Source organism: Rattus norvegicus, chromosome 6 (genome assembly GCF_021556685.1).
Source record: "Rattus norvegicus strain SHRSP/BbbUtx chromosome 6, alternate assembly SHRSP_T2T, whole genome shotgun sequence".
NCBI lineage: Eukaryota > Metazoa > Chordata > Mammalia > Rodentia > Muridae > Rattus > Rattus norvegicus.
Window position 1 is genome coordinate 40,422,922 of NC_141539.1, and position 19,956 is coordinate 40,442,877.

The following is a 19,956-nucleotide window of genomic DNA, read 5'->3' on the forward strand; positions in this document are numbered from 1 at the left end:
ACTAGAAAATTTATAAATGGTTTAGAATGTAAACATGTCTAACTTGATTTAAAATTATATAACATGTAGGCCTGCATACATCATATATGCTGTTCTATTAATATGTGCAATTTTGTGCTTCACATATCAATTCAAATTAAGGAGAAAACATAATCAAAAGGTTGTAAAGCAGGAAGGAGTATTGCCATTACCACTAGTCACAGCAATGCAGAAGACTTGAAGAAAAGTTTGAACTTAAAATATGTCTCCTACAATCTTCCTTTTATTAACAATAATTTCTTTTATATTATTCATTGTGTTTATTAAAAATACTTGCAGTTCAGTTCATTTCTTTTTTTTTGGAAAAAGATCAAGTTGTAACATTTTATTAAAAATTAAATATGAAAATTTTGAATATCCAACTTGACCAGATAGGAAACCATTTAAAAACCATTAAAGGTGTATTGAGAAAAAAAACAAACCTTCTTTTTCTCAAATTATCTATTTCTGAAAGGCAGATTTTGATAAAAATAATAAAGACCCATGCTGCATACACCATGCATTTATTTCTAGTGTATCTGACCAACGGGCAAAGAGTGAGCAGTTGAGGTCTTCAAATCCAACTTTTGTTTGCTTCTTATTGCTCTAATTTCATATTCATTTCTTTTGTTGGATGACAAAACCAGATGAAGGTAGAGATGATGGTAAATTGGCATTTACTCAGCCCCACACTGCTCAGCCTCAGAAGCAGAATTCCTAAGGCAGCACAAATATATCAAAAATTTGTCAGCATGCATCACATTCTTTTTTTTAATTAAGAAATTATTTTTATAGTTCAGTACTATGCCAAATTATTTATGTCATTTTTCCCCTCCCCATCCTCCCTCCATTACCGCCCTCCCCCCAACAATCACGTTCACTGGGGGGTTCAGTCTTAGCAGGACCAAGGGCTTCCCCTTCCACTGGTGATCTTACTAGGCTATTCATTGCTACCTATGAGGTTTGAGTCCAGGGTCAGTCCATGTATAGTCTTTGGGTAGTGGCTTAGTCCCTGGAAGCTCTGGTTGGTAAGACAACTTTCTTAATGCAGAGGGAAAAATGAAATAGCATTAATATGAGCCACTACAGGATTATTGTATTTACATTAAAGTTCAAACATGTAACTTTTATTTCTAAGTAAACTTATCCATAATATTTGGGAAGTAAATTCTACAACATCTGTGAAAAATATAGTCCTAGTCTTAACTGAAGAAAAAATAATTTTCTAGGTAGTAAGTTCTGACCACTTTCCCCTAAATATGGTTAAATACCAGCCCCTTCTTCACATTTTTAATTTAATGAAGAGGGAAAACTGACTTTAACTATAAATGGGATGTTTCATTTATTTTTTTTATGCCCGGATACAGAAAGATTTGCTCTGGCGCTGACAGAGCCACTGGATTTTATGGGACAATCCACCTGAAACAAACAAATAAACAAAAAAGCCCCGAGGAAAAACAGCTTCAAGAGGAAAGCACCGATTTTCGAACTTTAAACAAATAAGACTGCCCCTACAAAACTCAAAACACAGATTCCAAATTTCCCCCTCAGTTCTACAAGGCCTGAAACGCGTACTACAGCTAATGTTCTTGTCTTCAAAACGGCGCTAAAAGTTGGTGTAACGGTCAGGAGCGCTTGGGGCTTAGACAGACAGGTGGAGGCGGAGCTACGAGGAGGCGTGTCGGGGCGTGACCAGGGTGGGGCGAGGCCTGGACCGATTGCCTAAGTCTGGCCTCGAGGGGCGTGGTGGAGGTGTGACAAGGGCCGATGCGGGGGGCGGGGCGTCGCCGGCTCGCGCCCTTTAAAAGGCCGGAGCGAGGCGGGAATCTCTGACAGATATTTCTGGTGGGCGCCCATGTCTCTCTCCCGCCCCGCGTGGCCTTCAGGGCCTGCCTGGCCGCTCTCCTCAGAACCGCCTCCTCAGGACCCCGCTGCGGCGTCACCCAGCAGCAAGCGGCGTCGTCTGAAGGAGCCTGACGGCGTCTGTGAGGCGGGATGGCCACTGCTTGTGGTGCCTCGCTTGTCTGAGGTAGAAAAAGTCTGGGAGTGGTCGCCCAGACCCTTCACAGCGTTCCTCATTCCAAAGAGCCCCGGGAGCTCAGGCGGTGGGAGGCAGCGGTGTGACCCGGGATGTGGAGACACAACATTCCAGACACAGAACTGTTGGCAGTCTGGAATCTCAGGAAGAGCAGTTTGTTCAAGGGCTCCAGGAAGGTCTTGTGAAGCAGGACTGAAGGACGGGGAGGGTGTGTACCTTGGTGACCAAGCAGAAGTGAGTCATGCTCCACCCAATACCCTCATGCCCCATGTCCAAGGAGTTAAACAGGAGTCTGAAGAACTTCCTGAGAAGGAAACTATTCTGAAAGAAAAGAATTCTGTGGCGAGACAGCCAAGAAACCCATTTCTAGATGTAACGTTTTCTGAGGAAACTAAGTCAGCATTACATGAAATTAAGGACAGATGTAAAGTTGACAGTGTTATAACCTCAGAGAAAAGAGAAAACGTTTCATCATCTACACTAAAAATACCAAAAATTCAAAACCAGGCCTGCTTGGAAAGTGCCAAACCCAGCTATTTTAGAGATAGCATCACAAAAAATTTCCCTGAGTTTCCAAGGGATTTAAATAGCAACATGTCCTTTGTCTATTTAAAGGAAGTAGCAAAGAAAAAGAATGACAAAATTGTGGCATATGTTAGGGATTTCACAAACATTTTCTTGTCCCAAAATAGACCTGATGCTAAGAAACAAAAGTTACAGGATAAAAAATACGTACATGTGGAAAATGATTTTTCTGACTATTCTGAAAGTAACCACCAGTCACTCACAATTGAAGGGAAAATAGACTTGATCAATTTAAACTACTATCGGCATGGTAGTATCGAGTGTGATGTAAGAGACTCTAAAAAGAACATCACTCTCACACTAGAAAATGCAAATTTGGAGGGAGCAGAAAGGAATCAAGACTATTACATACCTACCAGACAAAAAGAATCTCAAAGCCCAAACTATAACAAATCTTTGAAAAGAAAACAGCAAAATTGGAGAATGAAAAAATTTAGGATTATTTGTGAGAATATGAATAAACACGGAGAACATTTGAATTTGGTGTTATGCGGAGACCTTTTACACAAGGCAGATTATCACAGTGTGAAAGTCAGGAATGTAATGATAGGAACTCTGGGTTCTCCCCCCAATTTAATAAAGGTTGTTTGGTTTAATGGTAAAGGCGAAAATATCAATATGCTACAGCTGAGATACTATACTCTACAAAAGTACATTTCAGGAAATAAAGAAGATAGTACTTTAATCTGCCATGAAATGTCAACATGTGAAAAGCAGATCGATATTCAAAAGAGTGGCGTTTTGAGCAAATATTTACAAAATAGTATTTCAGAATTCTTAAATATGATTCTGAAAACCAATACAGTTTCTTTGCTCGATAACTTTGATTCTTTCATAAGAAATGCAGGTGACGGGGAATCAGAAGAGGGTTGTATTTTCAAATATATAGTGAATTTGAATTATTTGAAAAATATAATACAGGAAAGACATATTGTGTATCTAACAAAGATGTTGACTTCTTCAAGGCTATTAGAACATAATACAAAATCTACAGTAAAGAAAAGGAAGCTATTTAAAATGGAACATGTTCTTGAATGGGCTAAGAAACAAAACATCAATTCTCTTACTATGACAACTAAAAAGTTTCCAGTTTACAAAGTATGTGAAAATGTTCCCCTTTTAATGAATTTTGATAGCACAGAAGAACTTTCTCTGACAAAACAACCTAGTTATGAGAATACAAATTGTGCTGAACAACTCCTAAATATGGGAGATTTGGCTTATTATATGTTTGGTATTAGCAACTCACATGTGAAGTCTGATCTTTTATTTATACAGAATAACTGTGGACATATTAATGAAAAATATTATGAAAGTAGTATGTGTAGTCAAGATTTAGATACTGAAAGAAAATGGAAGCATAAGGCCATTCACTTAATTTTTAAGTTCATATTTGAAGATGTCTTTAATGTTAGACAACTGTGCATGTTGTTAAGCCAAAATACATCACACAGTGACCAGATTAATGCAATGGCCATAACTCTGAAGATCAACTTGGAGGATTTGTTAAGTAAAATAGAAGGGAAAATATATGATTTTGTTTTGAAGAAAGAAATGAAGGTCACAAAAAGTTCAAGTAGTTGCCAAGCTCATAAAGCTATTGACACAAAGAAGCAAGAGAGTAGTTTTCTCCCAATGGACAGAATGTCTTCAGTGCAGTCAGCTTCGCTAGTGAGTAAGAGCATAAATATGGAAGAAACTAAATCTGTTAATCAAAATAATGGGACTAGCGCAAAAGAGGATGGAGGTATTTTGCAAGAAATTGAGCTAACTAATTCAAAGCATTTCCATCCAGAGAATGAGTCTGCATTGTATGCTAATCATCAGTTTGAAAGTGATTCAAGTGGGGAGAACAATGAATGTTTTCAGGGCTTAACTGCTAAATGTTTATCAACAGAAACTCTGCCAATAGCAAACGAGTTTGAGATAAAGAGCAAGTTTGATTTAGTACTTGAAGAACTTCGTATGTTTCATGAAATTAGTAAGGAAAATGAAATTCCAAGTACCATGGAAACACACAATAGGGAAGAAAATTACTTTGGAGAAAGTAATGATGTTAAGGAGGCAAGAATGGAGAGAGGAAACAAACTGGAAATGGTTGAAACCAGCACAAGAGATACATCTTTATTGCCTTGTGATGTGAAAGCAGGCCTCAACAAACATAAAAGGCACCAAAGTTTATTTAATTGGAAAGTAATACCTACTCATGGCGGACAGGCAGTTCCCAATGAGTCTTGTCCAGGATCAGAGGAAGAATTATTCCATTCTACTCCTGAGGAAGGTATGCCATTTAAATTTTATTTCTTTTTTGTTTTGTTTTTGTTTTTGCTTTTGTTTTTGTTTTTTGAGACAGGGCTTCTGTATAGCCTTGGCTGTCCTGGAACTCATTCTGTAGACCAGACTGGCTTCAAACTCACAGAGATCCATCTGCCTCTGGTTCCTAAGTGCTGTGATGAAAGGCATGCATAACCATTGCCTGGCTTATAATTTCTTACTCATGATAAAAAGTCACTGTTTTTTTCTCCTGTGTAGGGAAAATATACAATTCTGACAACAGATAAAATAGAAAAGACTGTTCATTAATGTATACTATTTCCCACAAAGATCTATTAAAATATTAGACAATAAACTGAAGATGAAGGAAACAAATTAATTAATAAAAGCTCTGGAATCTTATTTAATTTTTCTAAATCTTAGGAGTCAGTTGAAAGCAGAATTTATAAAAAGAGTTTGTCAATGTTGTTAACATTTATAGACAAAAGTCGCTTTCTCTAGAAAGAGTTTTAACCAGCTAGTCAATGCAGTGTCGTGAGTTATAATATGTTAATGTTTATTTTCAGATTATAAGAAACCTTTACCTAAAAGCTCTACTTTTTCTCCTGATGAATATAAAAAAGAAACTTTACTGAAGGGAGGTAAGATCTTTTGTTATTTTCTGGAGTATGTTTTAATATGGCTGTCATATTTTTTGAGCTTGATCAAACTACTATAGTTGCAGAAAACAAATACAAAATTTCATACTTTGAAAAATATCAAGAAGTTACTAATTCCAATATGTAGACACTGGCTAAATATCAGTATAATACTTGAAGGCGCCCTCTGCAAAGTATGTTTGAATATTTGTAGTTATGTATGACAATAATCTAAATGATAAGATGTACTATTAATGTGTGATTTGTGGTGTATATACTATTAATCGACAAAGTAACAAACAAAGGAGACTCCCAAATAGATTCCCATTCTTGAAATGCCATTCCCACTATGTTCTATACATCTTTACCTTTATATATCTTCTCATGTAGATACTTTATAAATAAAAACAATTTACTAATATTGACCTTGCTATGATGGCTCATCCCTTAATCTCTGCACTAGGGAGGTGTTGACAGGAGATTCTAGTACAGGTTTGAGTACAGAAACCAAGGCCCAACTATTCTAGCAATTATTTATTATTATTTAGGTGTTAATATGATTTTTGAACATGGCTATTATACTTATTTTTTCTTGTAATTGCTGTTAAGGGAAACAACGAAAGCAAAGTCAAACAGTTGCTAAAAATCCTTACCTAAGTAGTTTTTGATATAAGAATAAAGCAAAATATAATATTTATTCTAACTGGTACAAATGTGTATAGATAAGGATAGGATTAAAATTAGGAAAAAAGGTGAAGTTATAGTATTGTCAGAGATTTGCATAACAATCTTGGATCTAAAATGGCCACATTGGAAAGAAAATGTATTCACTCAAATATCTTTAGTAAGCCATAATTTCTCTCTCTCTCTCTCTCTCTCTCTCTCTCTCTCACACACACACACACACACACACACACACACACACACACACACACACTTCTCATCAATAGAAGAATACAACCTACAGCCTCATTTTGTCTTTCCCTTTGGCTCTTTCCCTTTGTCTTAACTTACGATGAATTAACCACAATAGTTAATTGATGGCTTTGGAAGCTTAAAAGTATACAAGCAGTGTCTTCTTCCCTGAAAACAAGTGATGATAGAGGGACTGGTATTCCATGAGTCTAAAACGTTAGGCTGGATAGAAAGACAGGGAACACTTGGCTTTAGGAGCCTATTTGATGGAGAACAGGAGGAGAAGGAACACACATCTACATTGTTGCATGCTATGTGGCAGCTGCCTGTTCACCTGGTATGTTATATGTCCTTTAGGCCACTGTTGCTTTGACTTTAATGTGCTGTGGGTCTCCTGAAGATCTTGTTAAAGGATTCTGTTTCACTGTCCTCAAGCTCTAGGATTCTGCATTTTTAACAATTTCCTAGCAGACACAGATGTTATTAGCCTGTTGGCCAAACCTGTAGTAGCCCTGGATGCCCAGAAACTCATTCTGTAGACCAGGCTGGCCTAGAACTCAGAGATTCACCTGCCTCTGCCTACCCAGTGCTGGGATTAAAATTGAGCACTACTATGCCCATCTAATCATGACGTATTTTTAAATACTGACTTTAAGAACAATTTCACAAAGCATTCTGGAATGCTCAGATTGCTTATTCAAACTGTGAATAAATTAATCAAGCATATAACAATAAGAAAAGGACTATGATTTACTTTGCAAAGAAATATAGTTTCAACACATAGCTTAATGAGAGAGGTCATTATTTTACAAAGACCTATTATTGATGGAAATTAGTGTAATAATTTCTCACCCATTGTAAAATTACCACAAGTCACTGTTGTATTAAAATATAAAAGAGTAAAGCATAGTTTGAAAAGGAACTCAAATAGATGATTAATTTTGCTCTATTCTGAAATAATCTTTTAATGAAGAAGTTCATTTTATATAAAATTCCTAAAACTGTCTAATATATAACCAAATGTACTAACATCAGCATGACCCAATAATTTGAGTTGAATATCCCTTTCATTTAAAAGATTTCCAAAACTCTAGTAATGAAACTTTTGCTTATCATTAAATTTATGATTTTAATGTTAAGTCAAGTATTAAAATGCATTTATAGCTTTTTGGAGGGTTACCTTGTTTTCTCAGGAACATTATTTATATGCAGTTTAAATTTGGAATTGATTTCATCAGTGTTTACATAGATATATGCAATTTGCTCAACTTTGAAGTCATGATGTTTAGTTTTGTTAAATTTAACAATGGCTCGGTGACAGTGTTTTTACTATAATGTATTAAAGTCATACTAATTCACTAGAGCCCAACTTACAAGGTTTACAAATGCACTATATAGTTAATGTGGAAAAAACCTCCTCTTAATGGTAATACAACATATCTACCTGTCTAAGTTAACGGTTCTAGGGAGAAATAGAGCTTTTGGAAACAATTGCATTTCTTAGAAAGTGATGTAATGTGATGTCAAATAAAACTAGAGTAATCCATAGCTATAATTATACTTGTATTTTATTAAATAAAAATCTCTTTTAGATACCAAATATAACTATTAACAACATGGCAGAGTTGCTTCTCTTAAAACTGAAAAATGACATTCATAAAACAGTATCAAGTTGAATTAAATCTTAGTGTTTGGTTTTATTGTTCTTTTACCAGATTTCTTAACTGGAATACTGGTCCTTTGTAGATGTTATATACCTTGAAAAGCTTCTTGTTTTTTTCTCTTGTATTTGCCTTTTTATATTTTAGAACTGGATATAGTAAGATTAAGTACAATAATGCATTTAAAGTGATTGCTATGTAAATTCTTGGCAAATGTGGCAATATCATGATTAAAATAAGGACTTTTAAGCAGATGGTAATTTTTGCCTCAGTCTATAAATTATGTTGTCCTCTTTGCAGGCAGTCATGTCTCGCATGGGATTTCCAGAGTACAGCCTCTTAAAACATGCAGCCGTCCCATTAGGGTTGGCTTGTCAAGAAGAGCTAGGCTGAAACAGCTTCATCCTTATCTGAAATGAATGAGTTATAAGGACTTACAAGAAGCTTCTGGACTATAACAGTTCAGCATATCTAGGAATGCTTTATATTTTGCTTTGTATAAGTGTTTTCCTTTAGCTTGCAAAATTTGCGCTTTTTTTAAAAAATAAAGTACAGAGAGGTTCTTTTGTGTATAAATTATTTAATTGACTTTAAAAGAAAACTTTTCACTGATATTTCATGTCATATGATCAATATACACATTAAAGTATTTTCATGATCACTTAAACCATTTCAGCTTCTAAGTTTTCATGATATATGCATATAATCCCTTTGTAGAGAAAAATATATAACTTTGTCTACTTTCTGAAAGGATCTATGGCTTATAAAAGGGCAATGCACCTCTGTTCTAATGCACTCTCTACATTTGGCAGGTATATAGGATCTTGCCTTATAGAGCCTTCATTCCTTCCTCCCTCCCTTCCTCTTTCCTTTCCTCCTTCCTTCCCTCCCTCCTTTCATTCAGTCCTTCCTTCTTTCCTTCACACAGCATATCTATCTATTATCGCAAGCTGGTCTCATACTTATGATGATGACCTTGAGCTCTTGTCTCCCTTGCCTCCTGTGCTGTAGCTTCCTTCCTGTGCTTGATATTTGTAAGGAAATATAGAATATACATATTTTTAAAGTAACAGTCAAAAGAATATAGCATATTTAAAAATACTACACCGATAAATAATATTGACATACTGTGGTGGTTTAAACAGGAATGGTACCAGTATGCTCATATATTTGAAGGTTTTGTGTTGCTACTTAATAGGAATTAGGTGTGGCCTTGTTAGAGTAGGTGTGGTTGTGTTGAAGGAAATGTATCATTGTAGATGGGCTTTATGTTTGAAATGATCAAGCCCAGTATCAAATACTCTCTTGTTATTGCCTGTGATCTTCATGTAGAACTCTCTAGTACCATGTTGGCTTGCTTCTCACCACTGACAGTAACAGACTAAGCCTCTGAAACTGTAACAGCTTGGCTACAATGTTAATGCTTAACCATAAATATGTATTGATACATAGTAACTTCATAATAATGGGCAATTAGAATACTTACCCTTTTCCTATCTTCCTCCCTTTCTTCTATCATACCTCTTCTCTGTACTTTTATTTCTCTGCCCTGGTGGTCCAGACAGGATCTAACTGTGTAGCCCAGCTGGTCTCAAATTTGCACTAGTACTTTTGCCTCTCAAATACTGGGATTAGTGTGTGCCACTGTGCCCATCTTCTGAGAAATTTCTCTAATTATGTAGATATTATATATTTTCTTGACATAGACATATATTACTTCAAGGAATAGTTTGCATTAATAAAATACCTTTTTTGGGCTAGGGGAAATATATACATATTATATGTAATTATATATAATATATGTGTAAATATGTGTATATACATTTACACACACCGTACACACACACACACACACACACACACACACACACACACACACATATATCAGACACTAAATCGTATTTTCTTACTGTGTTGGGAAACACCATCATTTGCTAGATAGACAGACTTCACTTATTTTTCAAGGCACAGTATGTGCTGTAGGAGAGCATTTGGAGGAAATACTCAGTTTATCCATCTGCCCAACCTCAGGGCAAAAACAATAAACTCACAGCCTTGGGGAACAATTTAAACAAAGCACTGTGTATCCTGAACTCCAGGCTCGGTGGTTTGCTTCTTTGTCATGCTGACTTTTAACAGGCATCTCAAACATGTCATAGTCCAGGAGAAGCTCCTTCTGTTTTCTCTATAAGTCCCCCTTCATATACTTCTCATTTTAGTGAGGAGGAGGAGGAGGAGGAGGAAGAGGAGGAGGAAGAAGAGAAGGAGGAGGATGAGGAGGAGGAGGATGATGATGAGGAGGATGAGGAGGAGGAGGAAGAGGAGGAGGAGGATGAGGAGGAGGAAGAGGAGAGGAGGAAGAGAAGGAGGAGGAGGAAGAGAAGGAGGATGAGGAGGAGGAGTAGGAGTTCCATTAAGTGGCTCAGGGCAAAAGCCTTGGAGTCATCTCTTCAGCTCCCTAACTTCCAACTTACCTATTTCACTTTGGTTCCCTTGCTCAACTAACTGTAGTAGAATTGAGTTCCTGCTTAGTGAGCCTCTTGCTTCAGTTCTTGCTTCCATCTTTTCTGAATGTAGTATTCAGAAATAATATTTGCAATATAAATCAAAGCACATTACCGCTCAGCTCAATACAATATAATCATTTGAAGTCTTTGTTATTTTGAGTAAGAGTCAAATTCTTACTTTGGTGGTTAAGAGCTATCACAATCCTAAACTCCCTACTATTGTTTCCTTGTTTGTTCCACTAGCCTTCCTTGAGACCGTAGGTGCTACCTCAGGCTCTGTGCCTTCCTTTCCTGGTATGCTTGCTAAGCTAGGCGTATAACTCAGTCTGTCATTCCCATAGAACTTGATCAAATACTCCCTTTACATTAGTTACTGGAAATGGTTAACAGCTTCTTGCCATTACATATTTCTATGAATGGTAATATTATTATAAAGCACATAGGGTGCTTTAGGAATACTACACTTAAATAGACATTTGTCACTGAATCTTATTCTTACCTTTTATTCGTTCTCTATATCTTTACAGTAGATTTGGTTATTATAGTATACTAATTCAACAATTTAGATATTTAAGTATTTAAAAGATTAAGAATAGAAAGAAAATTTTTCACATTAAAAGCTTTTTTATACAATATATTTTGATCATATTCTTTCCTTTCCCCTAACTTCTCTCAGATCATCCCCACCTCTCTCCTCACTCAACTTCTTGTTCTGTCTGTCTGTCTGTCTCTCAAAAACCAGGAAAATAAAACAATGAATATCAAAAAAGGAACATCAAAACAAACAAACAAATAAACAAATGAACAAACAAACTTAGAACAAAAAGGAAATATATAAGACAAAATATACCCAAACAAAACAAAAGTACACACACATACACACACAACCCCATGGAATCTGTTTTGTGCTGGCCAACTGCTTTTTTCCTTGGGATTATGCACCACCACTGACTTTTCGAATTTTTCTGAACCTGAGAGTTCAAGAGACGAGTTTGATAAAGGTATTATTTAAGTATTATTTAAGACTAAGTGATCCAGAGTCTCTCACCCTTTGCAGTTGTTGATCTTTTTGTTAATTAGCATGAACTGCAAAAGGTAGCTTCTTTGAGAGGGTTGAGTGATTCTCTGATCTATCAGCATAGCAATATGTTATCAGGAGTCATTTTGTTGCTGTGTTCCATTAGCAGAATAATAGTGGGAGGTTTTCCCCTAGGCCCGAGATTTGCCTAGTCTCAGTTCTTGGCCATGTTAGCAGTGTTATATCTTTTTCAGTGTTAAAGAAACAAACTTGAAAAATCAGAAGCGAGCTGGCATTTTAACTAAAATTACATTCATCTTATTTAGTTTAGTTTGCTTTGTCAATGCTAGGGACTGAACCCAGGTACTCATGAATGCCAGATAAGCACTCTACATTAAGCTATATTCCAAGCCCAAATTATATTAATTTTTAAAGCAACAATTCTAAGCTTTTACTTTCTCAAACATGCATTATGACCTTAAGTCATTTAATTTGCAATGTAAAATGAACATAGTAATTGTATCTCACAATGAGGTTTAGATATGTTATGTATACTATATCATATAAATATATGATTAAATGTATATATTTATATAATATAATATATTAATAATATGTAAGTATGAGTTTAGAAAAAGCATACTTTCTTTTTGGTTTTAATAAAATATCCATATTTCAGTGAATATGACCATATATGGTCATATATCTTCCTTTAAAAAGTTTTTTATGAGTGATTCTGTATGCATACCATGGATGGACATCAGATGACAAGTTTCTGGAGTTAGTTGCTCTCTCCTTCAACCATGTTGGTTCCTGGGACCTGAACTCAGGCTGTCAGGAACACATCTTCATCCATCTTATCAGCTCTCAACTGTATGAGTTTGACAGCAAAATTTATCTTTCTCAGACTTTATTTTAATAGCCCAATAATTTTGAAAACACCAATTTTTATTAGGCGTATGTTTCAAAACAGTTTGTACATAGATTAAATACTTACTCCTCACGTAACCTTGCTGTCAGCTATAATTGCATTCTCCACTTTGGATTGTGAGTTACATTGACTTAATGGTTAGAAAGAATGACTGGAGAGTCAAACTTTCAATTACTGTGTTTTTCTTAACAACGTTTATTTATTATTTATTCATCTATCTTCATTAAATCCTTTATTTATTTATTTATTTATTTATTTATTTGGTGTGTGTGTGTGTGTGTGTGTGTGTGTGCGCACATGAGCATGCTTGAGTATGAAGGTATGTGTACATGTGTAGGGGCCAGAGGAAAGTCTCAGGTGTGATTCTCACCTGTCTGGTTTGAAACAAGGTTTCTTGTTGCTGTACATGTGAGACTAACTCACCTGTGAGCTTCTGGGGATTCAAGAGAATCCTGAAGAGTGGGGAGAATCAGCATTCTAACACTTGGTGAGAGTGCTAGGTCAGACAAACATGGCTGACTCTTACTTTTATATGGGTTCTGGGGTTATAGTTCATTAACTTGAATTCAGTTTATCTAAAAATCTCATCTTTCTTCATGCAGTCTAACTCTTGACATGCTCTGCACATTGTGAAGTAAGTGGACTCTTCGTCATAACAGATTTTCTAATCCATGCATTCTTTTAAGTCAGTGCCTTCATAATGGGGCCTTGCCTAATGTAGCTTTTGACACTGACCACAATTCCCTACAACCACACTAGCCTACTGATGTTCTACTCTTTCCCAACTAATATTTTCTCATTTGCCCACAATCTTTCCTCTCCTCTGTACTCTTCTCACTTACCTGTTTAAATCTTTTTTTCTGTTCTTAATCCATTCACTTTTATAACAGTGTTTCCAAGTTTCTGAACGTTTTCTGCTTGCTGGGTCCACTGAATGAATAACACACTTACTGTTAAATTTCACTAGCTAGGCACTTACTACACTTCTGTTGCCTCCTTGTTTATCTGAGGTTGTGCATGAAACTGTCTTAGAAACTTCTTGGTAGTCTCCAAAGCACTTGGTCAGTGCTTTGTACTGACATTGTTTATTGATTATATACTTAGTATCACTTAAGCATTTACTTCATAATTTCTTATGTTTGGGCTTATATTTATATTGATAAGTCTAGGAGTTTGCAGCATTCCTCTTCCAAACGGACTTTTAACTCCTGATCCTCCTACCTCTTCTTTTCAAATGCTCAGATAACAGGCAATGACCTCTATACTTATCTTCTTCCTTCTTCCTGACTCTATATCTTTTTACTATTTTGGCCAGTTTCAAAGTTAAAACTTTCCTTTCTCCAGTGTGTTGTTAAATGACCTTCTCATAAGACTAAAACTTACTTAAATTTAGTTAGGCACTTATTTATTTTATTACATTTCAACAAACTCTTTGAAAATATTTGAATATTTTCATCAATAGGCAAAAATTAAAGTTGGTTTTCTTCTTACCCTTTTGAGTTTATGGTACAACACATGGTCTCCTATGTATACTGCTACTGTTCTGTCGTCATGGCCATCAGTCACCAGCTATTCTCCTGAGCAGGAGAAGTTGCAAAATGCTTCATAGAATTGGCATCAACAATCAACATTTGGCGATTGCTTCTTTACAAGAACCAACCATGGAGCCAGTTGATACCTTGTTGTCAGCTACACAGACACTTGTTCCAGTTGGTACTTAACTTTTAAAAATCGTTTGGGTAGCACGTTTCATCCGTACTTTAGTATATATTTTCAGAGTATCTCTTTCTATCTCACACTTCCCCTCATTTTGTGAGTTGCCGTGGAGGAGAGAATGACAAACAACAAATTTACTGATGGAAAATTTTAACTTTTATAGTTCTATAATATAAAATTTAGCCCAATGTTTTTGGGGGTATACGTTGATTCATTTCTCCCAGCACAAACTTGATTCACACATTTTTTCTTTTTTTTTTTTAAAGAATTATTTATTTTATGTATGTGTGTAAACTGTAGCTGTCTTCAGACGCACCAGAAGAGGGCATCAGATCTCATTACAGACAGTTGTGAGCCACCATGTGGTTGCTGGGAATTGAACTCAGGACCTCTGGAAGAGCAGTCAGTGCTCTTAACAGCTGAGCCATCTCTCCAGCCCACATTTTTTTCTTTTTTAAAAGATGTTGTTATTATTATATTTTTAATTAAATGTAAGTATGTACACCTGACTGTACGTACTCACAGAGGCTCTGGCCTGGAGCTAGAGTTACAGGGACTGTAAGCCATCAAATGTAGATGTTGGGAATTGATTCAGGTTCTCTAGAGAAACAGTAGCATGCTCTTAACCATTAAACTGGTCCCCCAGCCCCAACACATATTTTTCAAATTTTAATAATAAAAATTATTTTTAACTAGAAAGTTCATTGACTTTAATAAAACTGTAGAGTACAATTATATCCAGAAATAATTTGGGTACTGAATACAAAGTACTTTGAAAGCAATGACAAAAGAATAAATAGTGGCCACACCAGTAATTCCTAAAGGTACAGTAAAGTTGAGTAGGCTACAAATGTATTTGCTTAAGAGCTACAAATGCTTCATAGATCAAAAACTCTTCTTAAGACAGGAGAGTACAACTTTTATAGGCCATTAACATGTCTATAATTGTGACTTGTAAAAAGTTAATGGATTTTATTAGAATGGATTTTTATAGTTTTGGGTTTTCAGAAAAATAGAGCAGAAATTAAAGGGGTTCTGCACGTGGCTTCCTGCTTCTTTACTGTTAACACCTTGCACTGGTCTATGCAATCTACATGACGAACTAATATTCATATATTATTGTTCACTGAATCCCACATTTATAGTAGGCTTAACCTTTGCTTTGTAAAGTTCCAAAGGGTTTCTGAGTACATATTTCCATACATGCACCACCATAGTATCAAAGAGGAAAATAGATTTACTTGCTTGAAAATTTCCTCTATTTCATTTATTTATTTCTTCCCATTCAACCCTTTAAAAGTGCTGGTAACCATTGGTCTTTTTATTGCCACTATATTCTTGCTTTCCCAGAACATCAGAGAGCTGGGAGCGCACTGTATTTTGCAGCTTTCCAACATTGCTTCTTTTCACTCGCCAATAGGCACTTAGCTCCCACAATAGTGAATTTTTCTAGCAATGGATTTTTGCTTAATACAGACTTACAGTGAAACCATTTTAGACTTTTGCCTTTTAGAGAAAAACAGTTCTACTTTAAATTATGGCTGTGTCTCCTGAATGGATTCCTTATGGATTTTTCCGTATAGGCATTCTGAATTTTAAGAAAATTACACCGTGAACATTAACAAAAGATTTCCTATGAGAAGAGATGTTTCAAAACATGTTAACTCTTGAAAAATGGCCCCCAAAAGGTTTTTCTCTTCTATTTTGTTAGCAGGACTTGTTTTTAGGAGCTGAAATGTGCCACAGACTAAAGTGGTCAGCATGAAAGTAAACATCAAAATCCCTGTGAATTAAAACCCATAGTGCTAAGCAACATAAGGGGATACTATGGTGCGTTGCTCTGTGGTGACAGACACCATGATTTTCCATGTGAGCCTGGAACACTGGCCTAGAAACCTGCGACTACAGGGATGTTAATATTGACCATCAGAAACTGAAATCTAATATGCCTTGCTGCTTCCCAAGTACCATGAAGAATTTGCACATCTCTTGGTTTTAGAGAGTATGCAACTTTAGTTGACAAAAATTTAAGACATAAACTACCTTAATTAAAAGCTAAGAAAATTGTCAAGAGACATAAACATCTGTTCTGACTGTTGATGACCTAGAATATGTCTTGTAGTCTCACTGGTTTTCAGATGTTTCCTCCTTTGGTCTGTTACTGTAGTCACTAAAATGATTGCTTATCTCCTCAGCAGACTACGTGGGTTTTTAGGAGAAATAAAAGGAATTATATAAATGGAAACTAAATATAAACTATAGAGAACATATAATATAGTTAGGTATCTCAGTAAGTTTATCACACCATTAACGGATGTTAAAAATAAAAGGAATAGAGATTAGGGTAGTTCTTATAATTCATCTTTCATGTGTTTTAAACAGGAAATATCTTCTCTTTCTTAACTCATTCATTTATGGCTTCAAGAAACATTTATTGAGAGTGTGGTGTGAACTTGAAACCGAATAAAAGACTATATCTAAATTCTTTCATGTGTTCATTATATTAATCAATCCTTCATAAAATAATGTTTAAAGGAGCAGCTCTCTGCTCCCAAACCCCGTGGGAGAGAGACCTCACCGCCTGATCAGGTGGGCACTCCTGAGGCTGCAGAGCAGAGGAGACCACCAACACTGCCCACCCCTGCCCACATCCCTGGCCCAAGAGGCAACTGTATAAGGCCTCTGGGTTCCCGTAGGGGAGGGCCCGGGAGCGGCAGGACCCCTGCGCCTGAGACACTGCCGGAACCTGAAGGAAACAGACCGGATAAACAGTTCTCTGCACCCAAATCCCGAGGGAGGGAGAGCTGAACCTTCAGAGAGGCGGACACGCCTGGGAAACCAGAAGAGACTGCACTCTGTGCACATCCAGGCGCCAGAGGAAAACACCAAACGCCATCTGGAACCCTGGTGCACGGAGGCTCCCGGAAAGAGCGGCGCAGATCTTCCCGGTTGCTGCCACAGCGGAGAGGACTTAGGCAGTACCCCACGAGCAAACTTGAGCCTTGGAACTGCAGGTAGGACCAACTTCTCCCCTGCAAGAAACCTGCCTGGTGAACTCAGGACACACAGAGGCAAAATTCCTCTAAGGCCGGGCACTTCCTGTGTTTACCGGAAGTCCCACACCGGCGGATCCCGGACCGCAGCAGCTCTCTGCTCCCAAACCCCGTGGGAGAGAGACCTCACCGCCTGATCAGGTGGGCACTCCTGAGGCTGCAGAGCGGAGGAGACCACCAACACTGCCCACCCCTGCCCACATCCCTGGCCCAAGAGGCAAATGTAAAAGGCCTCTGGGTTCCCGTAGGGGAGGGCCCGGGAGCAGCAGGACCCCTGCGCCTGAGACACTGCCGGAACCTGAAGGAAACAGACCGGATAAACAGTTCTCTGCACCCAAATCCCGTGGGAGGGAGAGCTGAAGCTTCAGAGAGGCGGACACGCCTGGGAAACCAGAAGAGACTGCACTCTGTGCACATCCAGGCGCCAGAGGAAAACACCAAACGTCATCTGAAACCCTGGTGCACGGAGGCTCCCGGAAGGAGCGGCACAGATTTTCCCGGTTGCTGCCACAGCAGAGAGGACTTAGGCAGGACCCCACGAGCAAACTTGAGCCTTGGAACCGCAGGTAGGACCAATTTTTCCCCTGCAAGAAACCTGCCTGGTGAACTCAAGACACAGGCCCACAGGAACAGCTGAAGACCTGTAGAGAGGAAAAACTACACGCCCGAAAGCAGAACACTCTGTCCCCATAACTGGCTGAAAGAAAACAGGAAAACAGGTCTACAGCACTCCTGACACACAGGTTATAGGACAGTCTAGCCACAGTCAGAAATAGCAGAACAAAGTAACACTAGAGATAATCTGATGGCGAGAGGCAAGCACAGGAACCCAAGCAACAGAAACCAAGACTACATGGCATCATCGGAGCCCAATTCTCCCACCAAAGCAAACACGGAATATCCAAACACACCAGAAAAGCAAGACCTAGTTTCAAAATCATATTTGATAGTGATGCTGGAGGACTTCAAGAAAGACATAAAGAACTCCCTTAGAGAACAAGTAGAAGCCTACAGAGAGGAATCGCAAAAATCCCTGAAAGAATTCCAGGAAAACACAATCAAACAGTTGAAGGAATTAAAAATGGAAATAGAAGCAATCAAGAAAGAACACATGGAAACAACCCTGGACATAGAAAATCAAAAGAAAAGACAAGGAGCTGTAGATACAAGCTTCACCAACAGAATTCAAGAGATGGAAGAGAGAATCTCGGGAGCAGAAGATTCCATAAAAATCATTGACTCAACTGTCAAAGATAATGTAAAGCGGAAAAAGCTACTGGTCCAAAACATACAGGAAATCCAGGACTCAATGAGAAGATCAAACCTAAGGATAATAGGTATAGAAGAGAGTGAAGACTCCCAGCTCAAAGGACCAGTAAATATCTTCAACAAAATCATAGAAGAAAACTTCCCTAACCTAAAAAAAGAGATACCCATAGGCATAGAAGAAGCCTACAGAACTCCAAATAGATTGGACCAGAAAAGAAACACCTCCCGTCACATAATTGTCAAAACACCAAACGCACAAAATAAAGAAAGAATATTAAAAGCAGTAAGGGAAAAAGGTCAAGTAACATATAAAGGGAGACCTATCAGAATCACACCAGACTTTTCGCCAGAAACTATGAAGGCCAGAAGATCCTGGACAGATGTCATACAGACCCTAAGAGAACACAAATGCCAGCCCAGGTTACTGTATCCTGCAAAACTCTCAATTAACATAGATGGAGAAACCAAGATATTCCATGACAAAACCAAATTTACACAATATCTTTCTACAAATCCAGCACTACAAAGGATAATAAAGGGTAAAGCCCAACATAAGGAGGCAAGCTATACCCTAGAAGCAAGAAACTAATCATCTTGGCAACAAAACAAAGAGAATGAAAGCACACAATCATAACCTCACTTCCAAATATGAATATAACGGGAAGCAATAATCACTATTCCTTAATATCTCTCAATATCAATGGCCTCAACTCCCCAATAAAAAGACATAGATTAACAAACTGGATATGCAACGAGGACCCTGCATTCTGCTGCCTACAGGAAACACACCTCAGAGACAAAGACAGACATTACCTCAGAGTGAAAGGCTGGAAAACAATTTTCCAAGCAAATGGTCAGAAGAAGAAAGCTGGAGTAGCCATTCTAATATCAAATAAAATCAATTTTCAACTAAAAGTCATCAAAAAAGATAAGGAAGGACACTTCATATTCATCAAAGGAAAAATCCACCAAGATGAAGTCTCAATCCTAAATATCTATGCCCCAAATACAAGGGCACCTACATATGTAAAAGAAACCTTACTAAAGCTCAAAACACACATTGCACCTCACACAATAATAGTGGGAGATTTCAACACCCCACTCTCATCAATGGACAGATCATGGAAACAGAAATTAAACAGAGATGTAGACAAACTAAGAGAAGTCATGAGCCAAATGGACTTAACGGATATTTATAGAACATTCTATCCTAAAGCAAAAGGATATACCTTCTTCTCAGCTCCTCATGGTACTTTCTCCAAAATTGACCATATAATTGGTCAAAAAACGGGCCTCAACAGGTACAGAAAGATAGAAATAATCCCATGCGTGC

The 19,956-nt window shown here is 37.3% G+C and overlaps 1 protein-coding gene across 2 annotated transcripts in view; it reads left to right on the plus strand.

The window, feature by feature from the left end:
* Positions 1-1,800: 1,800 nt before the first annotated feature.
* Positions 1,801-19,956, plus strand: part of Rad51ap2 (RAD51 associated protein 2) — a 448,185-nt gene continuing 430,029 nt past the window's right edge. Inside the window, 3 exon segments of one of the 2 annotated variants that reach the window (NM_001399054.1) lie at positions 1,850-4,922; positions 5,482-5,556; positions 8,430-8,796. In NM_001399054.1, the coding sequence (NP_001385983.1) occupies positions 1,874-4,922; positions 5,482-5,556; positions 8,430-8,548 (3,243 nt within the window). In that variant the 5' untranslated portion in view covers positions 1,850-1,873 and the 3' untranslated portion in view covers positions 8,549-8,796. 2 annotated transcript variants of the gene reach the window in all.